The following is a 17,693-nucleotide window of genomic DNA, read 5'->3' on the forward strand; positions in this document are numbered from 1 at the left end:
AATACAAAATAAAAAAAATGAATGCATTAAAAAAAAGTTAAAAATGCAAATTTTGTCTCCCTATAATCCCCAAACATTTTCGATGTAAAATTACACGTACAATTAATCATTAAACTTTTTAATATTATATTTTTGCCATAGCATCACAATCAAATTACATACACGAAAACTGCCTTTAGCTTAAAAGTTTTAGTACTTTACTAGTTTTAGTTTGAAACTAATAGCTTTTATGTAGCAATTTACAAATTACAATTGAGAAAAGTAGTCATCAATCAGTTAGGATTTTGGGATAGATGTATATATAGTTTATGTAACTTATATTCTAATTTCTACTCTCAAAGTAAGAAGAGTCTAGGTGAATTGCATACAAATCTTGTGCTGTAGAAGTAGATGAAGCAGTCAAAGGCATCTCCATTATTGTTGTGGTACTTTGGTCATCTTGGTTATAATACATTGTTAATGCTTCTAATTTCTTCTCATTTAATGACTCTGAAACTAGTTTTGGAACAATGCTTTTGCCTTCAAGCATGTTTACCACTGAAGACATAGTAGGCCTAAGTGTTGGAGACACATTAGTGCATAAGAAAGCAACATTGATCATTACCATCACTTCCTCTTTCTTCAAGTTTGAATCCAATAATCTTCTGTCAACTATTTCCATTATATCACCTTTCTCTCTCAGCAAACGTGCCTAATATAGGAAATGATTAGTTTATTTCTAAATCAATAAGCTAATTTTCAAAACTAAACAAGCAAGAATAGAAATATTTAGAAATTTTAATATATTAAAATTAAATAATGACAATTACACCAATTGTGTCTCTATTAAATTTTCGTTTTTCTTGTTTATCCTTTAAGTGTATCTTGCAAACAAGTATAAAAAACACTTTTTTAAAAGTAGAATAAAATGTAGAATTCAAAAATTATTTTGTTTAGATATATAATTGTAAAATTTTATTAAAATATTGTATAGAAGAAATTTTTACAAAGAACACTCAAAAATGAGAGAAGAGGTTATCTATTAAAGCAAAATGAATAAATCACAATTGTTAGGTTTTATATGCACGATTATAATGCAAAATATATAACTATTATATTTAACAGTTTTTAGTGTTAATTATCTATTCGTTACTACGAGATCTAAATTTATTCTTCCACACATTATTCTTGTAACAAACAAGATTATTCATACCAAATAGATCCATAATCTTATGAAAGCCACTAGGAATATTTGAGTATGTGATCATCAAGATGAAATAGACTTACCCAATCAAGTAAAACGAATGCCCCTTCATTTTGTCGATTGGTTGTATTGTTTCTTCCGCTCACGATTTCTAATGCAACAATTCCAAAACTATATACGTCTGCTTTATCGGTTAACTGACCATACATAGCATATTCTGGAGCCATATATCCACTATATAATAAATTGAAAAAGAATTATAAAATATACTAACTTTATAACTTGACAAATGTAGATGCTAAATCTCATTTTCCTTAAAAGAATTGTTAAATAATTGAAGATGCATTAGTATATCCTTATTTCAAGCTATGGGTAAATGTTATTTACTAATTAACTTTGCACAAGAAAAAAGTCAAGAATCTCACAATGTTCCAGCTATTCGAGTGCTAATATGGGTATTGTCCTCTTCATCAAGTTTAGCCAAACCAAAATCTGATATTTTAGGGTTGAGATCTTTGTCAAGTAAGATATTAGTTGCTTTGATATCCCTATGAACCACTTTCACTCTTGACTCTTCATGGAGGTATGTTAATCCTCGAGCGATACCAACACAAATTTTGTGTCTTGTTTGCCAATCCAATTTTATTTGGTTTTCTTCACGGCCTTTTGAAAATCATTAAAATTATATTAAATGATACCATATAATATAATTAAGAGTAAGTAGTCAAATTAGTCTCTAAAAAATTGTATGTTCTCTAAAATAGTCCTTGAAAGATTTTTTTAATCAAATTCGTCTTTCCAAAATTTTAAGTTGGTTATATTAGTCCTTCGGTCACTTCTATTGCTCGTGGCGTCAGAGTTTGCACAGCACGTACTTCACCGTCCTAATTGGGTGCTAACATGATAAGTTTATAAAATTAAATCAAATCAAACCCAAGTTGAAGAATTTCAATGCCTTAAAGTCCTCCCCAATTGGAGCTTATTTGATCTTATTGCATAAATTTATCATATTAGCAGTCAATTAGGATTGCCAGGTGCATACTGTAGTCATTGTGGTGTCACTTAACGTGTCACATTGACAAATTTTGACGCCGTTAGCAATAAAAGTGCCAGAAAGATTAATATAACTAATTTAAAATCTTTAAAGGACGAATTTAATTAAAAAAATTCTTCGAATACCAATTTAAAATATGAATGATCTTTTCAAGAATAAATTTGACTATTTACCCATATAATTAATCATTTACGTAAGTAAGACTACTTTATTAAAAGAGAGAGATTACCAAATAAAGCATGAGCAAGGCTATTATTTTGCATGTATTCATATACCAAAAATAACTGATCTCCCTCGACACAACATCCATAGAGTTTAACCAGACATGAATGTTGTAAAGCAGAAATCATGCCTATTTCATTTAAGAACTCTCGATTCCCTTGTTTCGATTTTGAAGAAAGTTGCTTGACTGCGATTTTTGTACCATTAGGTAACTCACCCTGTATTTTCGAAGAATATAATAGGATGTAGTTTTTAGAATATAATAATGTTGCTAAAGGATTTTCAAAACCAGATAGAATGTGAAAATATAAATAAACAATACAAAATTTTTAATATTTATATATTGTAAAAATACCTTATACACAGAACCAAATCCTCCTTCTCCAATCTTGTTGACGATATCAAAATTATTTGTTGCTGTTTTTATTTGTCGTATAGAAAATATACCGGTTTGCAACTCTAAATTATTTAATTCTGTAAATTGAAACAAACAAAAATAGTAAATAAACCGTTGCCAACTATAAAAAATGTTATAATGCGTGACTTTAGACAATTATTTATTTTGTGAAAAAAATAAATAAAAGATTATTTACTAACAAAGTAATTATTCCTTTTTCAAATAATTACCTTTTGTAGAAGAATTTTTCTTTCCTAAACAGCCTTTCCACCAAAATATGGCAAATATCAAGACAATAATAATTGCCACGGCAACAACAATTCCAACGACAACAGCTGCTGATATTCTACTTCCATGATCTGGGGAAGCTTAAAAGTTGGCATGCATAATTATCTTTGACTTTAAAGAACTTGAATAAAAAACTATATTATAATATCAAGATTATTATAATATTTCTTATCTAGAAACCTACCACGATAGATAGATATGGCTGATATAAGAGGTCCATAAATTGATTTTTTTGGGATTGCAGTTGTTCCTTTGCCAGCCCAGTAAAGGCGAATCTCTAAAGTACCATTAATCACACTTGCATTAAACGATTTTATAACTTTCTTACCAAGGCCTCCTGCTTCTTCTGCAATGTTAAAGTTCTTTTGCACTAGGTTTCCCTACAACATTTCAATTTCAATCTCATTGTCAAGTCATCATCATCATCATCATTATAACAAAATAAAAATCATTAATATATATATATATATATATATATATATATATATATATATATATATATATATAAAGAAAGAGAGAAGTAGATTTTAGTATATCTATGATTATAGTAGTTATAGTGATTATGTAAATGTTTTTAAAATTAAAATCACATTTTTTCACATTTTAGTAACACTTTTTTAGCAACATTTTTAAAAAGTATTGCTAAATAATAAAAAAATATTATTTTAATTTTAACAACACTTTCTCAAATACTACCGCCACCATAATATAGACTTACTAAAATGACCTATATATATAATTCAAAAAACTAACTATTTTTCTATAAAAAAAACTAGCTATAAAAAAAGTCATAATGCATGACTTTAGACAATTATTTATTTTGTGAAAAAAATATTAAAAAATTATTTACAAACAAATTAATTAACTTGTATTAGAATGAGTGTGTTGACATGCTACAAAGATCACAGAAAATAGTAGCAGTATTAGAATAAATGTTTTAACACAATGATATACTCTCCTTTAGCAACAGTTTATACAAAACTTCCACAGAATAAAATGGATTTGACAGCATTTGTCATTTTTCAATGCAATAACTGCCACTAAATCCTAATCCTAAATAGGGTTTAACAGAAGTTATCAAAAGCTGCTCCGCCAAAAATTTGCCGCTATTCACCGAAGTTGGTGTAGTGTATATGACTATTTTATTATGCGATTTACATAATTAAATATTTTATGTATAGTAAAAATAAAGATCAATAAAATTATCCAATTAAATATAAAAATTATTTATGACATTTTAAGTAATATATTTAAACTTTTTGAAGACACGATTCATAACATAATATGGTAGTATGTAGATCCTGATGTTGGAAATGTACCTGAATGTAGATATCAAATATGCGCCTTCCAAGGCTCTTATATGTTTCATCAATAAACACGATCTCAGCGAAATGCAGATCCACATTGTAGTTTCCATTTCCAAGGCAAAATCCATAATAAGTCAAAGAAATAGGAGATGCACGTGCATTGGTGTATAGCTCAATATCATTATTGTTTTTTATAGAGAGCTTATTAGACACAATAGAAGGAATGTAGCTCGAAGTAATAATTGTACTTTCCAAGAAGTTACCGGTACTACTGAACGCCCAATTTGTATTTTCATTGTGATAGAACTTAGCTGCTCCTCCTTCATCTGAGTCATCATCAAACATCTTTCCATTTTCTGTTGTTACCTTTCCTCCACCACAATTTATATGGAAAGAGTTTGACACTGCCACCACAACAAGCAGAAATTATAAGAGCCATATCAATTAGCAAAATCAATTAAATCAATTAGATCCATGTATATATAACATTTTAGAATTGGATCATGAAAGGTACTTGTTACTAAAACAAAAATTATTTTTAGTGGCAACAAAATTTAACCACTCTATATCTTATTTAACTTATATCTTTGCTTCAATTATATATTTGTTGTTTTACATTTGTCATAACGGTAATTATATACTTTTGCGGTTATTAAAAAGGTCATTACTAGCAATTATATAACTGCCATTAAAATCTTTTAGCCATAAAACATAATAATTAATGTCCAATTGGAGATAAATATATCAGTGACTATTTTTATTGACACTAAAATCAAAATAAATAACCAATAAAAATAATTTTTCTAGTAGCATATATGCTAAGCTAAAGAGAATAGAGGTGAGGCTTTAAGAATGAAGATAATCAGGTAAGAGAAATGAGAGAAATATGTAACTTTAAGAGAGAACTAATATTTGTTCTACTTTTTTATTGTTTTAAAGTATACACTTTCATTTTTTATTAGAAAAGAGTGTATAGTTATTGTTTTTATTAGAGAGATAATCATTCATATTACTTTTTTTTGTTATGATTATACGTATCGGAGCTTTATATTCAAAAAGTGTAGAGTCTGATTCTTGGTGAAGTTCAAAAGTGAAAAAAATAGCATAGGATTAAAAAGAGAAAAAGATTTATGCAAAAATTCAAACAAACCTAAAATAGACTATTTCTTAAGGGGGAGTATTAGAGATATAACCATTCATATTATCTTTTCTAATCCGCTTAAGCTTTTGGGAGGAGTGATATAGTCGCAGTTTTTTTTTCTTTTCGTTATATTCACTTTTATAGAGTAAATGGCAAAAGTATACATGAAAGATTTTAGCGTGGACAAAAGTGCACACCAAATTTCGTAAATATAAAAGTACATATGAAAGATTAGTTTTGAAGGACAAAAGTAGATCCCAGATCTTACAAACTCACAAATGAAAATGAAATATATACATAAAAGTATTTAAAAAATGGTGCAAATGATAATGACATAATAAAATAGGTTACCATCGATGTATCAAATTTTGGAATGATTAGAATTCGACACTGCTGAAAGGTACCAGACAATGAAAAAGTTGAGGGAAGAAAAAAGATAGAGGATGAAGAACAATTGAGATGAAGAGAGAGAAAGAGAGCTTGAGAGAATTGAGAGTTGTGAAAATTGTTATTGAGAGTTGTGAAAATGATTAGTTTGTTTCCAGCAGATCCCTCATAAGGTATTTATAGTAAGTTAGAGTGCTAACTATCATAACTAACTCTTAACTAACTTCTCTAACTAATCACTCTTAATAATATTCTAGAACTTACTACATTCTACTATCATGCACCCTGCCTTCTACCTCTTCCTTATTTGCCATCATTGCTATCATGCACCCTGCTTTCTACCTCTTCCTTATCTTCCATCACACAATCGTCACTACCTATAGATTCTGCCACTTCAGTGACCCAAGGCCTTAAGCCAACAAGATTTACATTTGTAATTTCAAGAGTTGATCGAAAATGAAGAAAAGTTGTTAAAGGTAATGCTTTTGTTAAAGCATCAGCCATTGGAACATAGCTTGGAACATGATTGACCTTTGCTACACCTTTCATCACATAGTCTCTTGCAAAGTGTAAATTAGTTTCAAAATGCTTGGACTTTGAGTGAAGTATTGGATTAGCAGCCAATAACACAACACTCAAATTGTCACAGTAAATCATTGGAGGTTCAAAAACAACATGCTTGAGCTTACATAGGAGATTTTTCACCCAAATGAAATCAGCTACAAGGTCTACCATGGCTTGATAATCAGCCTCAGTGCTAGACCTGGCCACTACACTCTACTTCTTAAATGACCATGAAACCGGATTCTTGCCCAAGAATACACAGAAACCACCAATGGACTTTCTATGATCAGGGTCTCTACCCGAATCACTATATGCTGTAAGAGCAAGTATGCTATTCTTGTGTAAGTGTAAGCCATAGCTCAAAGTACCACTAATATACCTCAAAATTTGTTTGACTAGCTACCAGTAAGTATCTAAAAGAGATTGCATAAATTGAGAGGCTTTGCTCACACAATAAGAGATCTCAAGCCCTGTAATGGTCAAGTATTGAAGGCTGCCAACAATAGACATATAAAGATTTGGATATTCAAAATCACTACCACCAAGAGCTAAGAATTTCATTGAAGAAGGCAAATGAATTTTACAAGAACTACATCCTTTTATGCCAACCTTGATCAATATATCAGTAGCATACTTCTCCTGACTCAACAACAACCCTCCATTTGCATCCTTTATTACTTGAATGCCTAAGAAGTGGTGCAAATCACCCATTTCCTTCAAAGAGAACCTGACATTCAGCTGTTTAGTAACCTCAACCATCTCTCTTTCTGAGCTCCTAGTGATGATGATATCATCAACATATACAAGCACAAATAATACTAAGCCTTTGCAAAATCTACTGAAAATAGGGACATCAGATGTTGTAGAAGAGAAACCCAAGTGCCTCAGAGCTGTGGATAGCTTGTTCTACTAGGCCCGAAGAGTCTACTTTAGGCCATACAACACTTTGGTTAGTTTACAAACTAGATTTGAGTCTCCAACTAAATAGCCTTGAGGCTGCTTCATATACACATCCTCACTAAGATCACCATGCAAAAATGCATTATTAACATCAAATTGCTTAATGCACCAAGAATTCACTAATGCTATAGACAAGATAATGTGAATAGAAGTTGGCTTCACCACGGGACTATAGGTCTCATTGAAATCAAAGCCAGACCTTTGAGAAAAACCCTGAGCCACCAACCATGCTTCATACTTCTGAAAAATCCCATCAGAGTTATACTTGGCATGAAACATCTATTTACTTCCAATAGCATCTTTCCCTGGTGGTAATGGCACTAGCTTCCAAGTGTGGTTCCTTTGTAAGGCATCAAATTGTACATCCATTGTTGCCTTCCACTGGGATTGCAACAAAGCTTCCTTAACAATTCAAATCTCAAGCATTGCATTGAGGAACCTAGGTTTTAAAATACCAGCTTCACTCCTGGTAATCATCAAATGAGTGTTGGTCTACTGTGGTGTAGAATCAGAGAAGGGCAAGACAATTTCAAAGTTTGAAATTGGAACAATGATGGGTGTAGCTAATGGCGCCAATGGGGTGAGGGCTGGAGATGAATTGGTGATAGCAAAGGAGTATGTTGGATTAAAATCATGAGGTAGGGATGGCTAAGATGAGAAATCAGCAGTTGAGTTTGTAAGAGGTGGAGTAGGATATAAAAGGTGGTTTAAGGGAACCGATTGTAACTGACTTAGAGCAGGTTGTGAGGGATGTGAGGTTGGATTTGGAGTAGTAAAAATTAATACAAAAATTATTAGTACAGAAAGAGATAGTTTTAGAATTATTAGTATGATGGGAGTTGAAGTGAGATGAGTTATAGACATGTGTTGATTCTTATTCAAGAAGTCACCATTCTTGAAAGGAAAATGTGTTTCATTAAACATTATATTCCTTGTGAAGATGATTTTCCCTTCTTGTGTTAAGCATTTATACTCTTGTGAGTAGTGCCATAGCCAAGGAACACACAAGGAGCAGATCGAAAGTTCAATTTGTGCCTATTGTAAGGGCTCAAATGTAAAAAACACAAGTACCCAAATACTTTTAGGCTCTCATAGGAAGGTTTCTTTCGAAACTATGCATCATATCCTCCAAACCTTGCATCATTTTCAAATGGTGCTTCAGTTCCTTTCGATCTTGAGCCAGAGCCATATGAAAATTGATCATTAAACCTGCCTCCTTTATAACCTCCACAAAAACATCATCTCATATTGTAATTATGTGAATTTTGAGCAGTATTAGCTAAGATAGGTGGCTCTGACCTTCGAAACCTCTCTGACATACTTTCATGCGCAAGGAGCAATGCCTCTAACTCTCCAATATACTTGTGGATCTGGAAACTACAGAAGTGATTAACGGAGCGCACTCTCCTGTTAAGCCATGAAAAATTGCATTAATATAATCTGTTTTTCTCATTGGTTCACCTGCTGATGTTAATGCACCTATCATTTCCTTCAACGCTAAGACATATTCATTTACTGAACCTCCAATTTGAATGTTACTTGTTAAATTTCTTGGAGAAAAGCAGAATATATGAAGATAATATTATATGAAGTTGTTGCATTGAAATTGTTGTTACATGATATAAGAGTCATGCTATTTATAAAGATATTTTTAACTAACCTCATAAATATTCATCTACTAACTACTAGCCATTACTAACTTAACTCTTAACTACTAATAACTCTAATAAAATTTTAATATGCCCCCGCAAACTGGTGAATGGAAGATATCAATAATCACCATCTTGGATAAGTTTTGATGAGATGGTTGAGGAAGAGGCATACACCGCAAAGGAAGAGGCGTGTGGCGCGAGACGCAGAGAAAGAAGAAAGACATGCGTGGCAGGCCGACAATTCTAGTCATGACGGAAAGGAGAAACAAGGCTACTGCTCTGGCTCTGTGTTTGAGAGTGAGACAATCAGGAAGGAGCAGGAAGAAAAAGAAGAGAGAAGAAAGGAGACAGGACGCTGTGACGACCAGCAGTGGATTGAACAGATAGATAAAGAGAGGAAGAAAAGGTACAGACAGGAGGTGGTTCTTAACCGAAGAAGAAGGAGAAAGGGAAAAAGAATAAGAGAAGAGAAAAGAAGAAGAGAAAAAGAAGAAGAGATGACGGTGACAACAAACTTTGAGAGGCACGTGAAGGCACATTTCAGCTCTCAATGACTATAATTTTGGGTAATATAGGGAAAGAGGGAATGAAATAACCAAGACAACACCAGGTTATTGCAACGCTCCAATATTGAAAACAAAGGATTATCAGTTTAGAGGAGAAAGAATAGAGCCAGTGAGAAGAAAGTCATATTTATTTTTGGAGATGATGGCCATAGAAAATGATCGAAACCAAGAGTGGTAGTTACTGCCAATAAAGACATGAGTGACAAGGAGAGATGTTGGATTGATCACTAGGATGAATATAGAAAGGGCTAGTGGGATCTTGTGCTACGTTAGAAGATGATTCTATCATTAGGGAGGAAGAAGACAATGGGGACTGATTATTTAAATGTGAAGAAGATACATGGTGATTTTTCACCGAAAAACTAATGGCTTATCCTCTTCAAGGAGGATACCATAGCTCTGATACCATGTTAAATTTCTTGGAGAAAAGCAGAATATATGAAGATAATATTATATGAAGTTGATGATTGAAATTGTTGTTACACGATACAAAAGTCATGCTATTTATAAAGATATTTTCAACTAACCTCATAAATATCCATCTACTAACTACTAGCCATTACTAACTTAACTCCCAACTACTAACAACTCTAATAATATTTTAATACTACTCAATTTACTCATTAGTTGTATAATTTTAGCTCTAATCTAAGATGCAAAGTGATCTTCTGTGTATACACACCTTACCACCCTCGTGGTGAACAATTTTATCATTGAAGCCAACAACCACGACTTAAGCAAAATAGTACATCAAAACTATCTGGTATATCTTCTCCTGTTATGTGACTCAAGAGATGATGGCCTTTGATTGTTGACTCTGTTTGATCTTTCTATTAAAAGAAATTGTCCTCATCGAGGTTCATAGAGATTGGAGAAGAAATGAAATTAGGTGTTGAGCTCATTTGAGCTTCAGAAACTATGAATGGTATGTTTGTTGCCATGATTGATCAGAACTTAGTGCTCTGATACCATGAAGGGTACTAAACAGTGAGACAGTGAAAAAGTTGAGGAAAGAAAAAGGTAGAAGATGAAGAACAATCAAAATGAAGAGAGAGAGCTTGAAAGAATTGAAAGTTATGAAAATTGTTATTGAGAGTTGTGAAAATGATTAGTTCGTTTCTACAGATTCCTTACACGGTATTTACAGTAATTAAGTTAGAGTGCTAATTGTCATAACTAACTTCTCTAACTAATTACTCTTAACAATATTCTAGAACTTACTACATTCTGCTATCAACTGTCTTTGATGTGTTCTAAACTGACTAAGAGTATGTTCGAAGAACACAAATACTATGGTATAGTGTTATTGTTTGTTAAATTTAACAAGAAACATTACACTACTCTAAGTTCAATAAAAAATAAATTAAATAAATAAAAGTGTATTTATTATTAAAATAAAGTTTATAATTTTTAGTAAATGTACAACTTTATTGTCTAATAATTTCATAGAACCCATTTAGTAGAAAACTACAGTTTTGTTAATTTACTATAGATATTATGGATTAAACGACACTTCTATTTACAAAATGCTTTTCAAAGTTTTGATATAGGGTGTTATAGCTAGGAATAAGTTGTAACAGCATAGTAGTGGTTCCAAGTTCCCTTTTGTAACCATATATTCAAGGGATATAAGAAAGAGTAGTTGTTTAATAATGGCAACATAATAGTGATGAGACCTCAACGCATACATCTCTAGGAAGTTCACCAAAAAGAACAACTTACTTTTAGAACACACAGTGCTTTCCAAACATGAAACCTTTCCACTGTAAAAATGATGGAGGTGACAAAGTAAGTTAACATAATAACCGGCTCATATATATCATAATAAAAACAGTATAAAATATATATATATATATATATATATATATATATATATATATATTGAAAAAATGAAAAGGCTATATGTACATCTATGATTAATAGTGTTGCATTCTAGAATACCAAACTTACGTGTCATTGCGAGTCAAGGAGCTAGCAAATAAGTTCCTAGATATATAAAAGAAGGTTAATATCTGCTCACAAACATACATACATTATTTATACATACATACGTAGATATTAATAATTTGCTATCAAAATTACTATCTAATTTTAAATAAGTGTCACTTTTAAAATTCTAAATTATTTTAAACAAGTATTTATGTAAAAAAGAAAATTATTGAGATTAAGTTTTTTAATATAATGACTTTACTAAATGAAAGAAAAATAAATAATAATAATAATAATAATAATAATAATAATAATAATAATAATAATAATATTTTAGTCTATATGTATAATTAACATTATTAATAAATACTTAGTTGGAATAAAAAATAATGACACAATAAATAATGCAATGACTGCTCGATCTCTTACGTATTTTCAGCTTGACATCCTTGATTATTTTGGCTCCCACTAATGCTGAAGTTATTATAAGAAATGTCTCTATACAAATAATAAAATTTGTGTCAAAATATTATAACGGTAACGTTAGCAAGAAGCCAATAATTTAAAATTATTTTATTTAATTTAATATTTATAATTTTATATAGGTAATATTTATAATTATATATTTATTTTTGAGTTTAAGAAATAATAATTTTATTTTTAATGATGACAAATATTATTTGATTAGATTAAATATATTATTCGTTGAGTGTTCTTTTTAATTTTTATACATATATATAGTAATAATTGAACGGCTCAATAAAAAAAAAACGAAAGCCAATCAGTTCTTTTTATGGACAATAAGTATTTTTTCTCCATCTCAGTCCAGCACTAGCATTTCCGGTATAGTACAAAAGCAAGAAGAAAAAGTGGTTCTTTTTTATTCTTGGTATCAAAACATTTTCATCAAAGTGCGAAGGAGGAAAAAAAAATCAAAATTTGGAGGAAAAAACAACTATAATTCTATCTTTGGTGTTCAAAAATTGTTACTAAGTAAAGCTTCAATTTTTGAAGCAATACCTTTATACAAAAGGATATTCTGTCAAGCTTTAAAAACAAAGAGTGAGAGCACAAATTTAATTTTTTTTTTCATTGTTTACATTGAATATCATGCTTTTTTAATTTATCTTTTTTTGTTTTAAGAAAAAGGCTAATATCATTCTTTATCAACGGTAGTCCAAAAGTGTCACTATGTCAACTAGCGACGTTTAAATCCATGACAGTTTTTTTAACTGTCGTGAAAATATTTAATGACGGTTAAAACTGTCGCCTAATATTAAAAAAAAATGTCACAAAAATACTGTTTTATTGTAGTGTACGTGAAAAAATTAAAGTCATTGATTATGTCAAATTATGTTGATGTAATTTTTATTTTGTATCATGAGTCCGAAAGATTTTCGTTACTAAATTAGAAACGTACTTAGTAAAAAAATATAAGTTAGGTTAATTTATTGATAACAAGTTTGGTTAGAAGATTGTGTCTTGTTTTTTATAAGATTAAAAAGAATCATAAAAAATTAGTAAATATAATTTCTCTAAAATAATAATAAAAATTCTATTATTATTGTAATAGAAATTAAATATAAGGCACATTACACTAAATGACCTAATCAAAATACATGATAGTGCAATAAACTTTTTTTTCTATCTTTTTATATTGTAATTATGAAACAAAAATAAATAATCTCTTACATAATTGATTTAATAGATACTGCGAGAACTTTACTTCAAACTATTTTGGTGTTACCCTAAATTCAAACTCCATTCTCTATATCACTAAAAATCTTCACATAATAATAATAATAATAATAATTAACGAATATAAAATAATAAAAAAACTTTTGGTCAATTTAAGCTAATTCGTATTGACTTCAAAACATTTTTTTGTATAATTAGCTTATGAAAGAGAACTTACAAATAGTGCTTCTTATTAGCATTATTTATCCATTCCTTAGGTACATCTCCCGTGAGAAAGTTTCCAGTTAAATACCTGCATTCGGGCTTGGGGGAGTCAAGAAACTAATCTATATTTTTGAAGGAGCACAAAATTTAACAAGTTTTATTTTATAACCAAAATATTTTATTTTATTTTTATATTTATTTTAGTACATGAATAATTTTTATAATTTTATTTTTAGACAGTGCCAACTACCAAAATAGGGTGTATTTTCAATAAGTCATCAACGGATTACGGATATAAGCACCAAATAAATAACTTTGGGAAAAAAAAGTATGATAAAATTTGTTACATGTATGCCACTATTCGTCTGATAAGGTTCTCATACTGAGGGGGAATTGGTCCAGTTAATTTGTTGAAGCTGAGGTCTCTGAGAAAAAAAATGTATATATGGATTGGTAAGCGCAAGAATATTAAAACATTATAAGATAAAAAATATTAAAGTATGTAATTACAAGGTTTGTAAGCTTGTCATCTTCCCAAGATATGTAGGCAGGGTTCCATTAATATTGCAACTCCTCAAAATCCTGCCAAACAAAAGACACATACAGCACCAATACACCGGATAAATTTTTTAAAAAGTTATTATTATAAAAAAATAATTTAATTATCTGACTTATTAAATTAAAATTTACTAAACAATAAAAAAGATTTTTAATTTTTTCCTTTTTTATTTTTCATTGTTTCATGAAAATAAAAAGATGTATATTCAATTTTACATGAAATTAAAAATAATGTAATTTCTTTTATTTTTTTATTATCTTGGAAATTACAATTATTTACTTTTTAATTTTTAATCATTTATGAGAGATTAAAAAAATCAACTCACAGATTTTTCATTGACATATTTCTAAGTCGAGGAAAAGGTGAACTTTCTGCTCCATTCAGATCACTTATTCTCCTGCATAAAATCATTAATAGAATCATAACTAAATCAATAAACACGATCATACTATATTATTAGGGAATAGTAATAAATGATAAAGGGTAATGTACTAATGTTTCTTAGGGAGGTAGTTCGTCAGCTTTTTTTATTGTCCACGGTAGACAGATAAAGAACTAATTTGTCACGAATCTAAACTTTATTTAAAGATTTACTATTAATCAATAGATTACTGCATACATAAGGCAGAATTGAAACTTCTATATTTATTTAAGTGGACGAGTGGGTTGTACTTAATTAGATGCAATTGGTTTGTTATTTCAGTTAGGACTTTCTCTCTCTGTTTTCTCCATTATATAAACTACAGAGTGGGCTATTCTCTTATAACTCGGTGTTTCTTTCTCTTTTTACCTGGCTCGCTTTAAAGCTTTCATATATAAACAGTTTTTGAAAAACACTAAAACAATATAAAATTAAAGATAAAACATTATTTCAATTTTTATTAATATTTGAATTAAATCCTAATTATGTTTCTAACCGAAGATAGTGAGCAAAGAAAGCTGAGAAGAGAATACATTTTTTTAATCTTTGATTAAGTTCGCACTCTTGAGTGAACGTGTGAATTTAATGAATGAATCATCAACATAGTTACATTGCTTCTATATAATAGACTTTAGTGATAGTTGACATAATTAAATGCTCAACTTCTAACTAACTTTAGCTCAGTGTCTAACTCCTTCTAACAATCTAACTAGTTCCTAATTATTTACATTTTGTCACTCATATTTCGAATCTTTTATTTTTGTTTTAAACATTTTATTTTAGAATAATGCTAGATAACTAATTCTTTTCAACCAACATCTATCAATTTTTTTTATCTAAATTTTTTTTATTATAAATCCTAAATTATAAATTTAAACACTAAAGTTAGATTCTATATTTTTTCATTATATCGTATTTTTGTCTTATGATCAAAATTATTTTTTTTATAAATATTATTTTTCCCCTTTTATTATCTATTTTTATCAATTTCATTTTCAAATTATTACAACCACTAGTTTATTTTTAAAAAGATGATAACTACTACAATTATAATTGTTGTTACCTATAAAAAGATGATAATGGAAAAAAAAATATGTTTAAAATAAATATTTTAATAAAATACTAAACTAGAACAAAATAAAATATTTAAGATAAAAATAAAATATTTAAATATTAAAAATAAAATTAAAATTTTACTCAAATATTAGAAACTAAAATAATAATTTACACGAAAATAACGTGTGGTATATACTTACAAGTCATTTAAATATCCCAAAACTGCAAGCCCAGAAGGAATTGGCCCACTTACTCCACTCCCTTGAATTACTCTAACAAAATAAATAACCAATCGACACAAATTCAGATAAATTTTTAATTATCAATCAATAGAAGAAATAAATAAAATAAAAAAAATAAAGAGTTCACACAATTGCTGCAGATTTGTCCAACTTTGAATAAAATCAGGTATCTTTCCAGAAAATTGATTGTCGCTAAGTTGACTGCATGCACATAGGATAAGGACACATGAAACAAATAAAAACATAAATTATTGAGAAACAAAAACAACAATTTTTTCCCGGGAATTTGATAAAACTATATATGAAGCTTACACAATCTGCAATGAAGTGAGCTTGGCAAGTGTTGCAGGAAGCTCTCCGGTAAAATTGTTTGAGCTGATTTGCCTGTATATTTAGTAATTATAAAAACAGAAATTATTATTATGAAACCAAGACATGGATAATAACTAATTAACAAAATTAGTAAATTCCAAAACTGTGAGTATATATAGTTGTTATTGTTGATGATATCAATTACAATTCTTGAGACGTATATATAGTATCTCTATGCTATAACTTCAACGAATAGGAATAAAATTCTCCGACAAAAACTCCTTACTAAACATTTTGAGTTCTCTTCTATTAAAACTCAATTTTAATAGAAGAGTAAAGGAAGGATAAGAGTAATTTTAGGAAGTAAAATTAAAATTGAGTTTTAATAGAAGAGAACTCAAAATGTTTAGTAAGGAGTTTTTGTCGGAGAATTTTATTCCTATTCGTTGAAGTTATAGCATAGAGATACTATATATACGTCTCAAGAATTGTAATTGATATCATCAACAATAACAACTATATATACTCACATCTTCTTTTCATATTATTATTATTATTTTATTTTATTTCCTTTTCTTATATAGCGAGTGCATTATTGTGAGTAGTGTTCAATTTCATATTACTTTGTAGCTATTAGAAGTCAAAATTCCGCTGCAGACTCAACAATTGGTATCAAGAGCCAACATTATATTATTCATTATTTGAGTGGTAAAATTCAATTTTGAATATAATGGCTTCTACTAGTAGTAATGTCAAAGTAGGCAAATATGAAATCGAGAAGTTCAATGGGAAAAATGATTTTTCCTATTGGAGGATGCAGATGAAAAATCTGCTTATATCACAAAAGTTACACAAGGCACTAGCAGGAAAAGAGAAAAAGCCGGAAGGAATGGAAGATGAGGATTGGGAAGAATTAGATCTTGAGGCACGGGCTGCAATAATCTTATGCCTTGAGAGGGATGTTGCTTTCTTGGTGAACGAAGAAGCAACTGCAGCAGGCGTCTGGTTAAAGTTAGAGAGAAACTTCATGACGAAGACTCTAACTAACAGGATCTACTTAAAATCCAAATTGTATACATGCAAGATGGAGGAAGGCACCTCAATCCGAGAATATATCAATAAGTTCGACAGGATCATATCAAACTTAAAGGATATAGATGTGAAGGTTGATGATGAAGACCAGGCACTCATATTGTTACTTTCATTACCGAAGTCCTATGAAAATCTGGTGCAGACATTGATGCTGGTGGGTGACACTCTGACCATGGATGAGACGAGGGCATCACTTTTAGCAGATGATCTACGTAAGGTTGCTACAAGTGTAATGTCATCTTCAAATGGAAGAGAGTATAATGATCAAGCACAAGGATTGTTCGCGGCTAGAGGAAGGACTAATGAAAGAGGAAAAGGTAATAAGCGTGGAAAGTCTAGGACAAAATCTAGACCTCACGCGGAGAGAACATGTTTTAAATGTGGTGAGGCTGGACATTTTAAAGCAAATTGTCCAAATAAGAAGATAACTTTCAAGAAACAGAACAACGACAACCCAAA

General features: G+C 29.8%; 1 protein-coding gene across 11 annotated transcripts in view; it reads right to left on the reverse strand.

The window, feature by feature from the left end:
* Positions 1-102: 102 nt before the first annotated feature.
* LOC112703562 (probable leucine-rich repeat receptor-like serine/threonine-protein kinase At3g14840) overlaps positions 103-17,693 on the reverse strand; it is a 28,134-nt gene continuing 10,543 nt past the window's right edge. For 5 of the 11 annotated variants that reach the window (XM_025755063.2, XM_025755061.3, XM_025755064.3 and 2 more), the window contains 18 exons: positions 16,143-16,214; positions 15,960-16,031; positions 15,789-15,860; positions 14,437-14,508; positions 14,063-14,134; positions 13,900-13,977; positions 13,566-13,640; positions 12,080-12,148; positions 11,672-11,707; positions 11,444-11,484; positions 4,464-4,855; positions 3,329-3,524; positions 3,087-3,224; positions 2,815-2,933; positions 2,467-2,677; positions 1,609-1,846; positions 1,267-1,417; positions 103-691 (listed from right to left, as the gene is read on the reverse strand). In XM_025755063.2, the coding sequence (XP_025610848.1) occupies positions 323-691; positions 1,267-1,417; positions 1,609-1,846; positions 2,467-2,677; positions 2,815-2,933; positions 3,087-3,224; positions 3,329-3,524; positions 4,464-4,855; positions 11,444-11,484; positions 11,672-11,707; positions 12,080-12,148; positions 13,566-13,640; positions 13,900-13,977; positions 14,063-14,134; positions 14,437-14,508; positions 15,789-15,860; positions 15,960-16,031; positions 16,143-16,214 (2,473 nt within the window). In that variant the 3' untranslated portion in view covers positions 103-322. The remainder of the gene's footprint in view (positions 692-1,266; positions 1,418-1,608; positions 1,847-2,466; positions 2,678-2,814; positions 2,934-3,086; positions 3,225-3,328; positions 3,525-4,463; positions 4,856-11,443; positions 11,485-11,671; positions 11,708-12,079; positions 12,149-13,565; positions 13,641-13,899; positions 13,978-14,062; positions 14,135-14,436; positions 14,509-15,788; positions 15,861-15,959; positions 16,032-16,142; positions 16,215-17,693) is intronic. The other 6 variants (XM_025755062.2, XM_072199722.1, XM_072199720.1 and 3 more) reach the window with 3 other exon arrangements.

This window comes from Arachis hypogaea, chromosome 7 (genome assembly GCF_003086295.3).
Source record: "Arachis hypogaea cultivar Tifrunner chromosome 7, arahy.Tifrunner.gnm2.J5K5, whole genome shotgun sequence".
NCBI lineage: Eukaryota > Viridiplantae > Streptophyta > Magnoliopsida > Fabales > Fabaceae > Arachis > Arachis hypogaea.